Source organism: Neolamprologus multifasciatus, chromosome 17 (genome assembly GCF_963576455.1).
Source record: "Neolamprologus multifasciatus chromosome 17, fNeoMul1.2, whole genome shotgun sequence".
Taxonomy (NCBI): Eukaryota; Metazoa; Chordata; class Actinopteri; order Cichliformes; family Cichlidae; genus Neolamprologus; species Neolamprologus multifasciatus.
The window spans coordinates 34,391,328-34,408,477 of NC_140455.1; the positions used below are offsets into that span (position 1 = coordinate 34,391,328).

General features: G+C 40.6%; 1 protein-coding gene across 10 annotated transcripts in view; it reads right to left on the reverse strand.

Moving 5' to 3' along the window:
• Window positions 1–17,150, reverse strand: part of celsr1a (cadherin EGF LAG seven-pass G-type receptor 1a) — a 117,504-nt gene that overhangs the window by 57,799 nt on the left and 42,555 nt on the right. For all 10 annotated transcript variants that reach the window (XM_085137726.1, XM_085137727.1, XM_085137722.1 and 7 more), the window contains exons 2-6: window positions 15,966–16,321; window positions 15,595–15,883; window positions 9,714–9,936; window positions 6,913–7,028; window positions 4,330–4,418 (exon numbers count right to left, since the gene is read on the reverse strand). In XM_085137726.1, coding sequence (XP_084993852.1) covers window positions 4,330–4,418; window positions 6,913–7,028; window positions 9,714–9,936; window positions 15,595–15,883; window positions 15,966–16,321 — 1,073 coding nt within the window. The remainder of the gene's footprint in view (window positions 1–4,329; window positions 4,419–6,912; window positions 7,029–9,713; window positions 9,937–15,594; window positions 15,884–15,965; window positions 16,322–17,150) is intronic.

Genomic DNA, 17,150 nt, shown 5'->3' on the forward strand with positions numbered 1-17,150 from the left:
ACTATGAGCATGTCTAACATCATGTGGGCAAAACACTATCATAAAAATACTGCAAACACACGGGCACGTCATGTCTGCAGACCTGGATTTAGGACAATGAGGATGGGCTACATGAAGGTTAATTATAGGTTGTTTTTACATAGTTTGGCTTTAAATATGATATAAAATGTTACTAAGATTGTTGCTGTAAATTCCACCTTATTAATCATTTCCATGATTCACTTGTGTAAATGTACTAACCAACAACATATCAATAATAATAATACATGAAATAGAGGCGCAGGATTATTGGAGTACAGCATATGTGGGAAGTAGCAAACATATATTTACTGTTAACACTCTGATAGTAACTAAAGAGGTACCTGCGGAGTTCATGAAATTAACTTTAAGGTTGTAGTTGCTGCGAGGTTGAGTGAAAACCTCCATGCAGGTGGCCTAGCAGACACACAATCACGATACAACTCATATCCTGCCCAGTGTCCTAAATTGCATCATTTCCTGCAACAAGACGCATCACTTCCTGTAGTTAACACACATCAAAACCCAGGAGAAAACCTCCAGCTGCTCCAGGAATATCCCTTCAACACACTTTATCTGTGTTTGCGTCTGTGCATCCTGTTTGAGTTTGCTAACACAGTCGGCTGTCCTTGAGTCTTTGCTCTATGGAATCTCAACAATGTCTTTATCCTTCCATTGGTATTGTGTGGCATTCTCTAATAGGGGTACACACATTAGCACACATTCAGAAACACGCGCACTCTCGATTTGTCTGCCCCCCCTCCTTAACCGCATGCACGCCCAGCTTTCCAGTCGACTCTCATCACCGCAACAATTGCAAATCCATGTCTGTTGTCATGCCAACCCTCCCCTGACCTTTGACTTTCAGTTTTTATTAGAGGCACCCTAATTCTTCAGATGACAGCTACAGACATGTGAAAAAAGGGGGCAAACATAAAGTCGTACACAGCTTCACTCGCCTCATCGTTTGACCCAATAAACCGTGGTGTGTGTGAGGACTGCGTGAGCGTGCCGTTAGGGCCGTTAAACAATACAATTAGATTGTATGTGGGGCCAACAACCCTGGATTAAGTTGCACCTCCTTGGGACAACTGCTAACTTGTTTAAAGCCAGTGATTAAAAATAAAGCAAGCCATTATCACGAGCTATTACAGGCTTGAGGGAGCTTTGACTTCACTTTGCGTGTGTTGTTTGTTTTCTTTCTATACAAGGAGAAATGTCAGTTTTGGGTTGTTTTTTTTTTTTTAAAGTTTGCTTTTAACTGGTTGCCCTGAAGATGGCGACCAATCCTATGACCATTTGCAGTCAGTTCTGTCTTTAAAACAGATATTGGTGCATCAAGATGGGAAGAAAAGAGCAATAAGATGGAGTTGATCTGCAATCAGTTTGTGACTGAATGGGGTCGAGATGGCAATCGCATGCAATCTGTTTGAGATAAGATGACTGTGTTAAATCTGTTGTCATCTGCATACAATGAAATTCACATTATCTACTTCATTCAGAGTCCAAGCAAAACCTCAGATACACAGACCACATGAAACAGAAAATCCTTCTATTAACAGTGACCTAGTTGCTGCAGGATGGCAATTTAACTGCAAAAGGACATCGGCAACCTTGCGTTTATACGGGACTACAACCACAACACAACCCGTTGGTGCAGACTGACTCACACACTGCGTGTGTTTGAGACAAAGACAGAGAGATCCTATGTGAGGCTTCATCATGTTCCTACATACACATGTCAACAGGCCTAATCTATTGTGAGAACATTACTGCTTTCTGCCATATTCATTTCCACTAATCCCCCCGCCAGTGCTTGGAGGATTATATTACCATCAGTCAATCTGACTTCTGATCATTCAGCACATGAGGAAAAGCTGACCCGGTGTCAGCGCTGCAGTCGGCCTTGGGCTAATTTAACGGAATGTGTCGCCAGCTCTGAAAATCACTGGTCTGTATCGAGACTGACAGAAGCGGAACGCACACGCCCCCCTCCTTCACACACGATACTGGGGCTACAAATGCGTGCGTTCGTGTGCTGCCTACTTGTATCTGCATGCTGGGGAATCGAAAAGGAAGCCTATAGGATCAGTAGAGTTAAATAAAAAACACAAAACAAAAGCAAACTGCAGAGAAAGGGAACAAAGCAGGAAATCTGTTCAGACATGGGAATTAATCTCTCGTTTCCAGGGTGGCGTTCTTACAAATACCTGACAACCCCATGGACAAACAAAACAAAGAAGTCTTCCATGTCAACAGACTGTATCCAGAAATAATACCTGTAGTAGCGATGAGCCTTGCAGCAGCACCGAAGCAGGTTTGAACCATTGTTTCTACAGCATCACTATTCTGTCAAGAAGTTGACAAAAAGGTCATACAACCTCAAACAATAGACGTACAGATGTAACCCAGAAGCTAACACATAAAGTGCGGCAGCCCGATTCATCAGCGTTGATGAATACGTCCCTGTCAAGGCAACCAAACATGCTCGGGGATCTATAGCTCGTGGACACAAGAAAGGCGAGCAACCTGTGAAATGTGAGACGCTGTGCATTGTAGGCAAGTGTCAGGCCAAGAATCGGGGTACTCTCTTTAACAGGTTGCAAGACCCAGGTGCTGCAGTAATAGGACGCAGAGTCAGCGATGCTACAGCTTGCGGCCTCGCGTACATTTAGGGAAATCACGAAAGTAAAGAATGAAAAAGATGGGACAATATTTTTTGGATAGCACGAGCACACCTCTTAGCTTCCAAAGAGTAAAGGCAGCACATGCTGATGAGGACGGGATCCATTAGCATCGGGAAGATGATAGAGGTGGGAATCACCATACATCCCACGATACGATATTATCACAATACTTAACGCACGATACGGTATTATTGCAATTTTTTAAAATATTCTGCGATATTCAGATTCTGTACATAAAGGTAAACTTTATCAATATTCATTTTCTCTAATATCAAAGTCTCACACTCAGTCTTTCTCTCATTTCAGTTTTATTGTTGACAAACTGAACGGTTTGTATTACAGTCTAGTCCAACTTAACTGAACGCAACCATCTGGTACAATTATAGCTATTCTGAACTATGCAGTTTATGAAAACTATGCAGCCCCTTCAGCAACTGAAGAATTTGAAAGTAAATTAAAACAAAATATAATTTTACATTAAATAAAAAAGTTTTACACTTAATTCAAATAAAACATGTCTTAAATTAAAATAAGTAAACTGTCATGTTTATTGCTGCCAAAAACAAGTTAAACACATTTGGACAGTGAAGGAATGTCAGGATTCTTGCTCAGAAAAAGGATCAACATGCTCTGAAGTCAGAGCACAAAAACCTTTTTTGTAACAAAATATCGATTTCTGCTGTCCCTGTATCGATACATTATTAGCAAACAAAATATCACCATACTACACAGTATCCATTTTTTCCCCCACCCCTAGAAGATGGTGCATTTAATGCTGTTTCAACTTTCATACACTGGGTTGACGAGTACTCTGTTTTGACAGCAAACGTTAAATGCAGTTATCAAACGTTCAATTTTACAGCAACCAAACACGACACAAAAGCTTGTTCATCCTCAGAAACAGAGCGTTCTCTTATTTCTCGTCTGGCTTAATATTATAAGAACAACGCCTGCAGGGTGGAAGTTTGTCAAATAACACCAGGAACTGACTGCAACGTAAACCCTTTTAATATAATATTGCAGCTGAAGAGGATACTCAAGCTACACTGCGAAATAATCAAAGTTGGGTTTTTTTCTCATTTAGTAAACAGGACCATCGTGGGAACATTTTAGGAAATCACTTTGAGCTGTGAGTGAAACAAACTAATAATTCCCACGGATGTTGGTGGTTAGGAATACCTCTAGACTGTGGCATTATGGAAATATGCTTGGGCTGCATATGAAGGTCATTCACGCTTAACTAAGACAGACATGCTACATTCACTTTAGTGAACTTTAACACTTGAAGCCAGGCTATAATTCAGAGTTTAGGACTGAAACACAGGAGAACGACCTAACTACACTTTTAGATAATCTCACAAATCACCGGTCAACATCAAAGAAATCCTCTTCACTCCCACAACACAATTCCTGAACTCACTAACCCTCAACCCTGGCTAAACACACTATCACCCCAGTATTATGATCGCACATCAAAACAGGAAAAAAAAATCAAATTCAAGCACAAACTCTTCTCTCCCAACTCTGAGCCAGGATCCTTTGTTTTAGTGGTGAGAATGGGAAAAGTTTTCTGGAAGAGGAGGGAAGAAAACATGGAAGCGACCTGACTGCTTGCATTTCTTACCTTGTTGTAGTAATGGAGCTGGACTGAGTGCCACTGACCGTCACTGACTCCACCAAGGACGTAGGGAGCCACTGTGGTCTTTGTCTCACCTGAGAAACAAATTGCTATTAGTTAATTCTGCAACTTGATTTGTGCACGACTACACAGGCATGCTACTTCTCGATTTGTACACAAGGGCTTAAAATAATCAAATCAAATTGTCAATCAGTGTCAAACTGCTTGCTAAAATTTGCAAAGCAGAGCTGCTTGCAAACATTAGCAGAAAAGGAAGGAGGAAACCCCCCTGAGGATCTTTTATTTATACTAAGGCTGTACTCTCTTTCTTTTAAAGGTTAAAAAGTTTAGCTCGTTGTAACACGATACATGGATCACTTCAATTTTTAAAACATAAACCACTGGCTATTGATAAGTTACTAATAAACATTAACTGCGTCTTATCTTGACATGCACGCACACCACACAGATCATAAATCAGCACGCATTAGTCTGCAGCATCAGTGATTCTCAGTGTGAAGACTGTAGTGCACAACGGCACCAGATTTGCAGAGGGTTCACCCTGTTTGTCAAGGGCAGGAGCAGCCGGGGCACACATGCCCTGCTCTGGGAAATCGGTAAACAGCGCGGCAACATTAAGGACTTGAGTGTGTGTGTGCGAGTCTTTGTATTGAAAGATAAGGAGCAAACACGAATAACTGATGTCCTACTTCGCCAATGAAAAGCACAGAAAGAAAATTACTGCAAATAATCCTGAGAGCTTCCCTCCTCTCATTAAACGTGACTCATAATTCAAAAGATTTAATTTGATAATTCATCCGTTGAACGTTTAGATATATGTCAGTTTTGAAGCAGGGCGCAAGGACTTGGCTTCTCTCCCGAACAGGCTTCACCCAAAATAATCAAACTGAACTGGATCCCTCCCTGTACGCGACCATGGGAAAGTAGACTCAGCTCGGAGAACGTGTGTTTGATCTGCATTCAACAGTTACCAGTTGTAACAATGATGCTGGGTGTGTGAGCACACTTGAATGAGTTTAAATGCGCTAATGTTTTTACGAATTGATCTTTCAAAAACGTTTAAAACAAGTAAGTTGCCACTGTCGTGCTGCTTATGGACCTTAGTCATCGTGGATTTTGTGGTGGTGTTTTTTGGCCAGTTAGGTGCAGTGTCTGTCCCGTATTCAGCAAGTTAAAATAAAATAAACAATAAAAGGTGAATCAAATGGACCATTACGGCAAAGCTGGGATGGTCAGTTTGGTAAAGTAAATCCGTTGGGCATCTTTCTTTGCCTTTAGACAAATTCTGATGGCAAAAGAGCCAAACGGGACAGGCAAAAAAAAAAAAAAAAAGGTGCAGTGTTGGGGAGTAACGGAATACATGTACCGCCGTTACGTATTTAAAATACAAAATATGAGTAACTGTATTCCGTTACAGTTACCGTTTAAAAAGGTGGTATTTAGAATACAGTTACTTTGTTGAAATAAATGGATTACACGGCGGTACTTCCCTGTTTCATATTGTGGCGGGTCAGGACTGTTTGGGTTTTGTTTGACAGCTACGTTCTGTTGTTCCAGGCGGCAGCGTTACGGTTGCCATGGTTACAGGGTGACGCTCTCTCTCTGCGTGTTTCCTGGGTGAGAGAGGCCTTTTTGTTGTTGTTGTGCTAAGCTAATAGGCAGAATGCTACCGGTATAGCTCTAAAGAATGTAGCATCATAGGCAGTGTAGTCCGTGCTGCAGGGAGAATGGACTGCCATACACGTTATGTGTCTGTGAGCGAGGGAGGGAGAAAAAGGAAAAGTACGAGCTGTCATCGAGCAAAAACGGGAGCTGGAAGCATGTAAATATAATAATAACCACTGCAGCCAAGAAGAGAGCCTGACGAGCCCAGTTGTAAGTAAGCTATTAAGACTCGACTGTACACCGTGTTCGTGTTTTCCTCCAAAAACAATAAGTTCCGTTGGAGCAGCCTTTCAACGCCTCTCTCTGTCTCTCGCTAGCAAAGTTGACTCAGACAACAAAGTAAAGCTAGTTTTCGGCTACGAGCCGACACAGAACCCACCGTATTAGCCAGAGGTCCCTTTACTACGGTTCGGAGCCGCGGACCTTCAGTAACAGTAATAAATCACAGCAATAGTACATTCACGTAGTTGTAAACAGCATGATAATATATTAAGTAATCCAAAGTATTCAGAATACGTTACTCTCATTGAGTAACGTAACGGAATATGTTACAGAATACATTTTGGGGCATGTATTCTGTATTCTGTAATGGGATACATTTTTAAAGTAACCTTCCCAACACTGGTTAGGTGTCACCATTAATCAGTCCTTTCAAAATAAAACGCTCCTATCCTTTAAAGCATCATGTTTGATTCTACTATATTTGGATAATTTGTGTGTGCACTAACACGCAATTGTCAAAAGAAAGTGGAGATAGATAAGAATTATGTACCTATGTCTCTGTAAAAGTCACTTTAGATAACGCGCACTTACGCCGAATTAATCTGCTTATAATGCAGCCGAGAACTGATACGCATCAGTCGCACACACAAAAGCAGACGATCACGCATTACAGGGCCTAACCTCCAGAGAAGGTGAGCTGAATCTGTTCACCGATGATCTCCAGGGCGATGAAGTCATGTTTCTCGTTGAACCTGCCGTTGTAGAGGAGCAGGGCGTTTCTTTCCCTGGTAGCAAACCTGAAAAAATTTTTGTAAAGATGATTAACTTTGATAAAAGGAATTTTCATACATGTGTCATAGAAAGGGCTGCGTGAATTACAGCCGTTTTTCTTTACGGTGTGCTCGTGTTTCACATCACATTTTTTAACGCCTCTCCAACCCAAACAGTGCGGGACTGAAAGGTCGAGAACCTTGCAGAAAGTTTTATGACGAAAAGAGCCGAGGCGTTCTTGAGGAAAAGTCACTTGGAAAAGAAAGGAAGGATGTGTAAAGCACAGAGGAAACGGCGCTTCTGAAGTAGACGGTGCATGACTGTGTCTACATGTGAAAACGACACAAAAGACCTGGCAAATGAGCCAGCACCTACTTGTGTGTGTGTTCTACGGGGTTCAAAGTTCAGATGTGTGTGTGTTTGTCTGTGTGTTTGGAGTGTAAGGTGAGGGCAGTGGAGTCAGCCGGCAGATGCCAGTGAGCCCAGGAGGGCAGGAAGTCAGGATGGCTGAAGCCAAACACTGATAAGGGAATCTAGGAAACAAATCACACAGCCTTTCCTGTTTTCACCTCACTGGCAACCTTTCTCACCGTCACTCTGTCCACAGATTTACAAAATCATCTCACCTATTACTAAAATGAGTTAAAGTACTTCTTTTTGTAATATTTACAGTACGACTGTTTTTCCTCTGGCGGTTCCACTTTGTTTTAAAAAGTGTGAAAGGCACAAATCAGAAATTTTCATGTTCAGATGTACTGTGTGAATTATACCTTGGTTGTTCCTGAATGTGCATCTCTATGTACGTATTCAAGGAGGTGAGACACAATGGGAAAGTGCATGCATGTCTCAGCACGTCCCAGCTGACACACTTTAGATAGCTGACTTCCACTGTGTTTAAATTGCTGCTTATGACATGCACAAATGCTCACAGGTGGCTGAATTTTAAATAGTGACACTGAATTCTGAAACCATTCGGAAAAATGTATTTTTCCATAGTTATTCTCAGCTGCAATCATTAGCATGTCCAACTAACTAGCTATTATCAGGGATTTAGCTGAAGTCATATTAGTTTATCATGTATAAATCATTGTGCATCTATTGGCTTTACAGCTGCTCTGATCAGAGTTAGCTGGAAGCAACAAAAAGTAAGGCGAGCGTAAAACTGTGATACTTTGCTAACATTAATGCGCTTAGCTATCAAACTAAAGCTGCTAAAATTTTCTTTTTACTATACTATTCTTTTTTACTATATATTTAATAAAATCATCACTAGGGTTTTTATTTTTATTTGGAATGATAATTTAGATTAATTAAAATAATGTGTTTCTACACATTAGGCTACCTGCCAGAGCTGTTTGGGGTAAACACTGTGTGCATTGGGATTCAATACTTCATTATACACAGGGTGTCATTTTTTGATTATTTGTTTTATTCCCACAATATGATCCCATTTGATTTAACTTCATTATCCCATCATTTTACTACTGCTGTTTAAGAGTGAAAACTACCACTTACTAAGTAAAGGAGAAATTAAAGGCAAAGGCACGAACTTGCTGAACTGCAGGTGTACACTGGGGTTGCTGTCTGTGGCATCCTACATTTACCAAGAGCTGCTAAGAAGGGCATCTCTGAATAATGACTATTTTTGTGAATCTACCACAGTGGAATATTTATTAATTCCCTTTTTATACTGACAGCATTTATTGCTGTTGTATTTTGAAGTTGTTTCAGTGTAAATACTGAAGTTAAATTGGCCATGTAGTGATAGATGGAAGGGGAGTTTAATTGTGTGTACTGTAGCATTTTACTGTGAGTGTCAGAAGAGGAAAACATGAGGCTAAGACTATTGAATGTATTCATTTTATATATCCAGGGGTGCACATAAGTGGTTCGCAGGTGCGCATTTCAAAATAAAAAACGCGCACCAGATAAGAAGTTGCAACGCACGTTTGCGAACATAAGATTTTCTGGAGGAGGACAGACATTTGTTTAGAACTCTTAAAGATGTCAAAGAAGCTCCTTTAAGCAATTACTTTGGTTTTCCTCCACCTCCAAAGAAATGTCAGAAGGAGTCCGAACTGCAAAAGAAGCGTGTATTCTCGGAAAAGTGGTTGCAGGAGGTGAGCTGGCTTCAAACAAATGATGAACGCACAGAGATGTGGTGCAGAATATGCTGTGAAAATCCCACTCTAGCTGACAACTCTTTATGTGGTGCACGTTATTTATTTTGACAGCGCATGCGCACCTGCGGACCACTTATGTGCACCCCTGTATATATCCCATATATATATATATATATATATATATATATATACACACACATATAATTTGATGTCATAGAAATCACCAGCTTAAGCAAAGAAAATGTCCTTACCTCCCACTCTGATCTGATATTTTTGGACCACTTTTGGTGCTAAAAGGTGAAACACTCACTTTGGTTAAACAAACTTTTCTGCGCACATGACAAACCCTTTGTTTGTTTGTTTGTTTTTTCATAAAGGTGTGGACTTTTAGGCTTCCTCTTATCATGAGGTCTCTTTGTGCAGCACTAGAGCGTGAGACTGTAAAAGTGTGTTTTATATGCCAGATGTGAGAGTTGGCAACCATGCTCACATAATAAACTGTATGTGTGCCATAAAAGAACTGTAATCTTGACAGGTGTAGTGGTGATTAGTAAGCAAAGAGGTAGACACAAAAGATACCAAACTTACATGAAGGAGACGGTGAAGTGGAACCTTTGCCGCAGGCCTCTGAAGGTGATGAAGGACTGTCCAGGAAAGCTGCGGGTGGTCATCTCACAGTAGGGCTTCTCATACTCCCCGGGTGGACACTCGCACATGAAACCACCTGCAAGCCGGTTGATGCACGTACCACCATTCTTGCACACACCTGGTACACAGCGGTCGGATGATGCATTAATCTCACAGTGCTCGCCTGCAAGAAAAAGAGGGACCAAGTTACACAGAGCTGTTCTGCATCTGATTCGTTTATTGTATCTTTTTACTGTGAGAAACATTTTGCTGTTAATTGATAAGGCCTGTGTTGCTCAGCTGCAGCAGTACCAGGGGCGGAGCTAATGGGGGTTCTGGGATGGCACTGGCCCCAACACTATGTTGACATTTTAATGACATCATGGATGCAAATTGTTGACTTCCTCAGTGCATTACTATGAAATGCATAACTAAAAATTAAACAATATATTATGAAAGCTCTTGTGTCAGCAAAAGATGCAAAATGAAAAATTTTGAACTAAAGCTTGCTTGAGATTTTTTTTTAATTTCCCATTCTTGCTGGTGCTTGGTCCACCCCCACCCCCACCCCCAAATGCAATGTAGCAATGATAATAAATGTCATCTGATTGTCTCATCAATTTGTTATCACTATGTTATCTTTTATGTGAAGCGTACCTTCCACAGTTGACTGAAATACAGACCTCACTCAGCCTTAACAGAATCCAGTTGTTCAAACAAGATGCCTTTGATTATCAGCAAAGCACATTTATTCAACTAACACGCACACGTTAAACATGCCATTAACTTTCTGTTGTTAAAGTCCCTCCAAAAACATCAGTTCAGGAAAGGCACGCCTCCCTCCAAACAGTTAATAACACTGACAAAACCTTGTTTACTGGTCTTTTCTGAGTAGCACGCTTCTTAGCCAGAAGGTAATTTGGCCATGTTTGGAGAGAAGAGAGAGTTTGGAAAAAGAGTCACGATGGAGGGACAAAGACTGCAAAAAGAAAGCAAGCTGACAGGGATAAGACTGCTGGCTTTCCTTCACTAAGCTCAGTGCATGGCTAAACTTATATTTAACTGCACTTTTAAACTTGTAAACCGAACAACGATCAGATAACAGCTGATCAGTTAAATAGCTCTTATAGTGAATCAAGGTTGGGGTTAAGACAAAAGAAATCCACTTTTGGATGAGTGCATTCCTGTTTGTTTTTACCATCCTGATAATAAACCTTAGGTTAAGTCACTTTGGCAACATTTTCCGATATGCCCGCAACTAAAGGCATAAAACCCCTGCAATTAAACAGAATTTTGATATAATTTATTTATTTAGCTGCAAAGTTAGGCACTTAAGGCTACTTAAAGGTAGGTACACTAGAAACCACCTTTGGTTTTTACAGGAAATAAGAAAACAACTATACTAAATTTACTAAATTTAAGTACCTCATTAGCAGTTTGTGATTTCATGTTAATTTTGCAGAAAAGCAAACAATAATTCCCCATCTTACATCATAAATACGCTGTGGTTTTTGGGGTACGGGGCATGTTATGGAGTGGATTAATCTTCCCTTTTTTACATCTTTATTGTTTTATTTCTTGGCTAGCAGTATCAGCGAACATGTTAAACCTGTAGCCTCAACCCTTTTCATCCATCTGTGGCTGCTTTGCTTGGCTTCCTGTTCAGAGCTCCTTAAGGCCTGGTCAGACTTACTTGACTACCCATTGGTCATGAGGTTATCGCTACCCTCATCAACTTCTCCTTCACATGCTAACTGCTTAACTGAAACTGCATGGTGGTATCAAATACATGATATATTACATTATCTAATTTAATTTCGCAACAAGTCCGGGAAGGGAAAATTCCTCTAAATGACCATGTGGCTTTAGCTTTTCCAAAATCAGCCAACTGGCCCCAGCGTCCTGGCTCTGCTCAGTTAAAATTCCTACGTAAATACGCCAGCAGGCCTCTTTCCGACTGTAATAATATTTGTGATAGGTGCCACCGCGTCCCATGCTGCGTTTTGTGTCAATCTGCTGTCTAGACAAGCTCTACTCTTCCAGGGCCCACACAGACCCCCAAAACTGCACAGCTTGGAACCAGGTAATGGCCCTTCTCTCCTCAGCATAATCCTTTTTTCCTAGGGGGAATTATAAGGATCTGTTTCCCTGTAATGCAGGAAACCTGAAGAGGACAAAACAGGCCTTCCCCTTGTCATCAGCCCCATAATTGTCCCTGATGGCCCTTGAGTATCAGGAGTTGAACTGTGACCTTCAAAGAGGGGACACCGAGATGTAGGTAAAGGAAATATGATGGGTGGGTGGAGAAGATGGACATGGGCACAAGGAGGAGAAGGCGAGAAGCAGTATGAGTGACAAAGTCAGATATAATCAGGTAATTACTTGAGATAAGATGGAGGATGAGAAAGAGAGGGGGGGCAGAGCGTCGGGAGACACAGAGGGGTGGGAAGCAGGAGGCTGTCAGAGCCCGTTTAGGCTCTATTAGGGAGAGAAGAGTGGAGACAGTCAGGTATCAGATGTACAAGGGGGAAGTATGGGAGGAAGATCACTGATATTCGGAAATATTTTGCAAAGTGCTTGAATGTGAATGATGAAAGGTTCCGAACTTTCCCATAGCTCATCAACTAACTGAGTACTGAGTTACTTTAACACTTGCAAAACACTTGTAATCTCAGTATTTGGAATATTTAGCTCTGCACTGTTTACGTCCATGTTTGAAGTTAGCAGGCAGCTTGCTGTGTTTTGCTAGTGTACTGCTAAACAACTAAATGCGTCTCAAAGCTAAGATCCTGCAGTGGTTACTTTGTTTTTAGCAAACAGAGCTTAACGTTTACCTGAAGTAGTTTTTCCTTTTATTTCAGACCTCTTGTGGAAAATGTGCAGCTGATCGTTTGATATGCTTGATTCTTTTTAGACTTCATGATTCAGTTTTTCATGTCATGTTTTTCAATTCAATTCAATTCAATTCAATTTTATTTATATAGCGCCAAATCACAACAAAAGTCGACTCAAGGCGCTTCATAGATACAGAGAAAAACCCAACAATCATATGATCCCCTATGAGCAAGCACTTTGGCGACAGTGGGAAGGAAAAACTCCCTTTTAACAGGAAGAAACCTCCGGCAGAACCAGGCTCAGGGAGGGGCGGCCATCTGCTGCGACCGGTTGGGGTGAGAGAAGGAAGACAGGATAAAATTCCATCATACCTTAAGGGTAGAAGTTTTTCTGTTTCAGTTAATGGGTTTTGATCTAGAGGAACGAAAATTCATTCGGGGGTTCCTCAAGGATCCGTCCTTGGTCCTTTATTCTTTAACCTTTGTATGCTCTTGCTTGGTAATATGATAAACAATACCCATTACCACCATTCACACAAAGATGACACACAGTTGTACTTGTCATTTTCCTCTAATAATCTCATTTCTGTTCACAAACTAACAAGGTTCAATGATGACATCAACTGCTGGAAGTCTCAAGACTTCTTACTGAACAGAGACGAGTTGCTGTAGGCTCAAAAAGTCAGAGACAGAAAATGTATTCATGTTTATCTTCCTTTTCTCTGAGTGAGTAAGTCAAGAACCATGGTTTTATTTTATTATATCTCAGCTTTGATAACCATGTTAATAATGTCACCAGAACTGCTTTGTACCACTTTCAAAGAAATATAAAACGTTAGAAAATTCTCTTCTGAAACTGACTCCATGCAATCCAGCAGGATACACTACTCTAGCACTCTTTTTGCAGGATTACCAAGATCATTAGTAGGATGACTTCTCATTCAGACTCATTCAGAATGAAGCAGCAGCCAGACTCCTTACATGAACGTGCTAATTTGACCATATTACCCCAGTGCTGAAGTCACTTCTCTGGCTCCCAGTTCAATACAGAATAACCTTTAAAATCCTTCTACTGGTTCAAAAACTCAATGATCTGATCCCCCAACACACTGTGGACTTTCTCAGTGTCTATAATCCAGCGCAACCTCTCAGGTTATCAAGTGTGTTGATGGTGCTTTCAGTTACTGCGGTGTTATTCTTTGGAACAAGCTGCCCTCTGACCTGAAGTCAATTACACTTGTGTCTTAATTCAGAAGAACACTTACACCTTTTAGTCTCACATTTCTTTTACATTTCACTGTATGTGCGCATTTTAGCTTATATTTACATCTTTGTAAAGTTATTCGGTGTTTACCGCACGGAGTTTGTGTAAATAAATACGCTACATAAGTTACAGGTTAGAAAAACAAAATAAAGATGAGCATAAACACGCTGAGATGCTCTGCAGTGCCAAGCTGGATTACAGAGATTAGTTATAATTCTCTGGATTTGTCCCTACAAGTCATTCCTTTTGTAATTATAACTTTCACATTGTTAATAGAAAAATATTGACAGGAGCAGCTTTTAATTGTACTGATCTGTTGAGTCTTGGTGTGTGACTCACTGATATATGAGGATTAACAGGCAATTTGTTTACTTGCCAGTACCGTTTACTCGTCAAAAGAAATTAACCCTTTAAAGCTGGTCAGAGCGGGCACGCTCCGTTTTGCGTAACTATTTTTAAATCCAGGTAGCACTGCAGCCACGTAAGCTAGCGCTATATTTTTTTTGCATATGAAACAATAAGATGAAAACATCTTATGCCATCAGCTTGTCCTCGGTCACGGTTTCCTTCCACATATGGCTTTGCAAAAATTGCATAAAAGCACTTGCAGCAACAAAAACATAATATTCCAGAAACACGCTTTGCCGATCCGAGCAGCTGTTCGTAACACTTCCTGCGTCCATCAGCGCGAACTATTGCATGTCCGCCATGACCTGCCTGATACCGGACGTGACGTCATTTTGCGGAACTGTAGTTTTTACCATCAGGGCCTTGTAAGGCTATACTGGTGTTTTTAAAAGTTATGTTTGACTTTATGACTTTCTGTGTCGTTTCTGGGATGCTTAGGACTAAAATTGCACTGCTGGAAATAGTTTATTTTGATGCATATGCTGTTTTTTTTGCAAATTTGCACTATAATATTTATTTTCATTTTTCCTGCAGTATATAAAAATTGGTGTATTTCAAAAATAAAACTATGAAGACACTCAAAATAAATTTCCTGTGGTGGGAAACTATTTTGTGCAACTTTTTTGTATTTACAGTTTTGAGGGATAAGCCTCTTAAATTTCTCTAACTAGAAATATATGTTAAAAAAACAAAAACGATTTTCAACTTTTTTGTAGTTTATTGCACTTTTTTGCAATTTATGTAATTACTATGCACTTAATGCATACATATTATTAAAATTTGGGCTATAATGGTTGTATTGATGTATATCAGCTTGAAATGCTCCCAAAAATGGCACTACAACATGTAAAAATATAATATAAGCTCTGGCGGACTTGGTTCTATGGTAGGTCTTAAAGGGTTAAAGCTACTGTGGTTTTGGAAAACAGGTGAAATGTTATTTCAGAGCTGGTCTGACTGGTGTAGTGAGGATTGTGTACACCCCTTTCCAGCAATAAATTTCGTGTACTGTATGCATGTGTGGAAGCAGGTGGCTTTACCTGCGGTACTACAAAGCATGTCCTTTCTGTACTGGGGTCAACCTCAAGCTACAACAATGGGCTATGAGACCTTTTACAACCCGTCTGTGCGGTTTAGCAGCTTTGCACAGGTTATTTAAACTGTTATCACAAACAAAATGAGCTCTATGCTTATAATAGACTTTTCATATGGTATTGTTGTATATGTGTAATCAGGGATACACACAACATAGTTTAGGTAAAAAAAGGCAAGCTGATTGACAGATTTGAATCACTCAATACCTTCTTCTTTGTTTATTTATTTCTTTTTAACTCACCTGTGAAGTCCTCCAGGCACTCGCAGGTATATCCGCCCTCTCTGCTCCGACACCTCCCGTTGTTCTTGCAGGGCCCTGAATAGCAGAGGTCGATCTCGGTCTCACAGTATTCTCCGGTGAAACCGACCGGGCAGCGGCAGCGCAGCCCGTTGATGGGGTGGATAGGTCGAAACAGAACCGTGTCAGAGGTGATGAAGGGAGGGGAGCTGTCAAACTTCAGCACTGATACACACTTCATATAGTTCTCGCAGGGCTCCCGTAGGCAGATGTTATCATCAAACGGCAACACCTGAATGGAAGAAGGAATTTTAGCTACATTTATTTCTTCTACTAATGCTTCTGATGTTTTTGACCTCAGGACTGTGCATTACCTCTTGAGTGGATATGAGCCTGAGTCGAGTCCTGTGGAGGTAGATCTGCTCCTGCAGCTCCTCAGATGGGAAGAACATGCCTTTACCAGGAGCCCCTCCGGGCTGCAGCGCCGAAAAGGTTACGTTGAGGATGGAGCCTTGGACGTCGGTGTCGTTTTGGATGTTGAACACAAACACTGCTTCCCGCTTGGTGGAGAGTACATCCGCCACTCCCTCAAGAAAGAGGCTGAGCAGGGGAGATAGAAAACGCTCCTGGGACATGTTCTCCAGACGAACCGTGATGCTGTTTGTCAGCATGTCATCAGTGATGATAGTGACCCGCAGTGTGCAGAGGGCAACAACACGATGGAGACCATCTGGAAAAAAAGAGAAGGCAGATATTTTGCCTTTACTTACAGAAAGCTCCAGATTACAGTAAAAGTCTAACAAGGTAAAAAGTTCAGAGAAAACAATGTATCTTTTTGGAATAAAGAGCCCTCGGATATAACAAGCAATGAAGTGAACTCATACAAGCAAATTTACAGACAACTGCAAAAGGAACCCAACCACAGTTTACATGGTTAAACTTAAGGCTCACACTGATCTTGGCTCACAAACATGAGACACAATACCAAAACTTATTATCAAAACAGAAGAAGGTCAGAACAAAAAGTTGTAAGCCAAAACATTCAATTCAATATTTTTTTTAATATAGTTCCAAATCTCAACATAAGTCACCACAAAGTGCTTTATATTATAAGGTAAGGACCCGACAATTACCGAGAGAAAACCTCAAAAATTAGACGGCACACTAGGAGCAAGCACTTGGCTACATTAGAAAAGAAAAACTCCTTTACATGTCATTGTATGTAGACTTTAACACAGAAATAATTTCACCTCCTGAATAACTTCACATCTCTTCTCTCCTTTCTCTCCTGTCTCTTCACCCTTCATGTCAAGAAAAGTCAGGAGGAATCACATCTGTTATCTCTGCCAATTCCAGTCTGTGTTTATCTCAGACTATCTTCAGGAAGTCCAAAAACTCATCTAACAACTTGTATTTGAAAATAAAAAATTCCAAGAGATTCTTTGAAAATGTATTTATTTAATTTTAAAAACTGAATTACTCTGATTTTGGATAGCGGAGGACAAAATCGGGTTTTTATTTTCTTTATTTATCCTATTTATTTATTACTTCCAATAGTG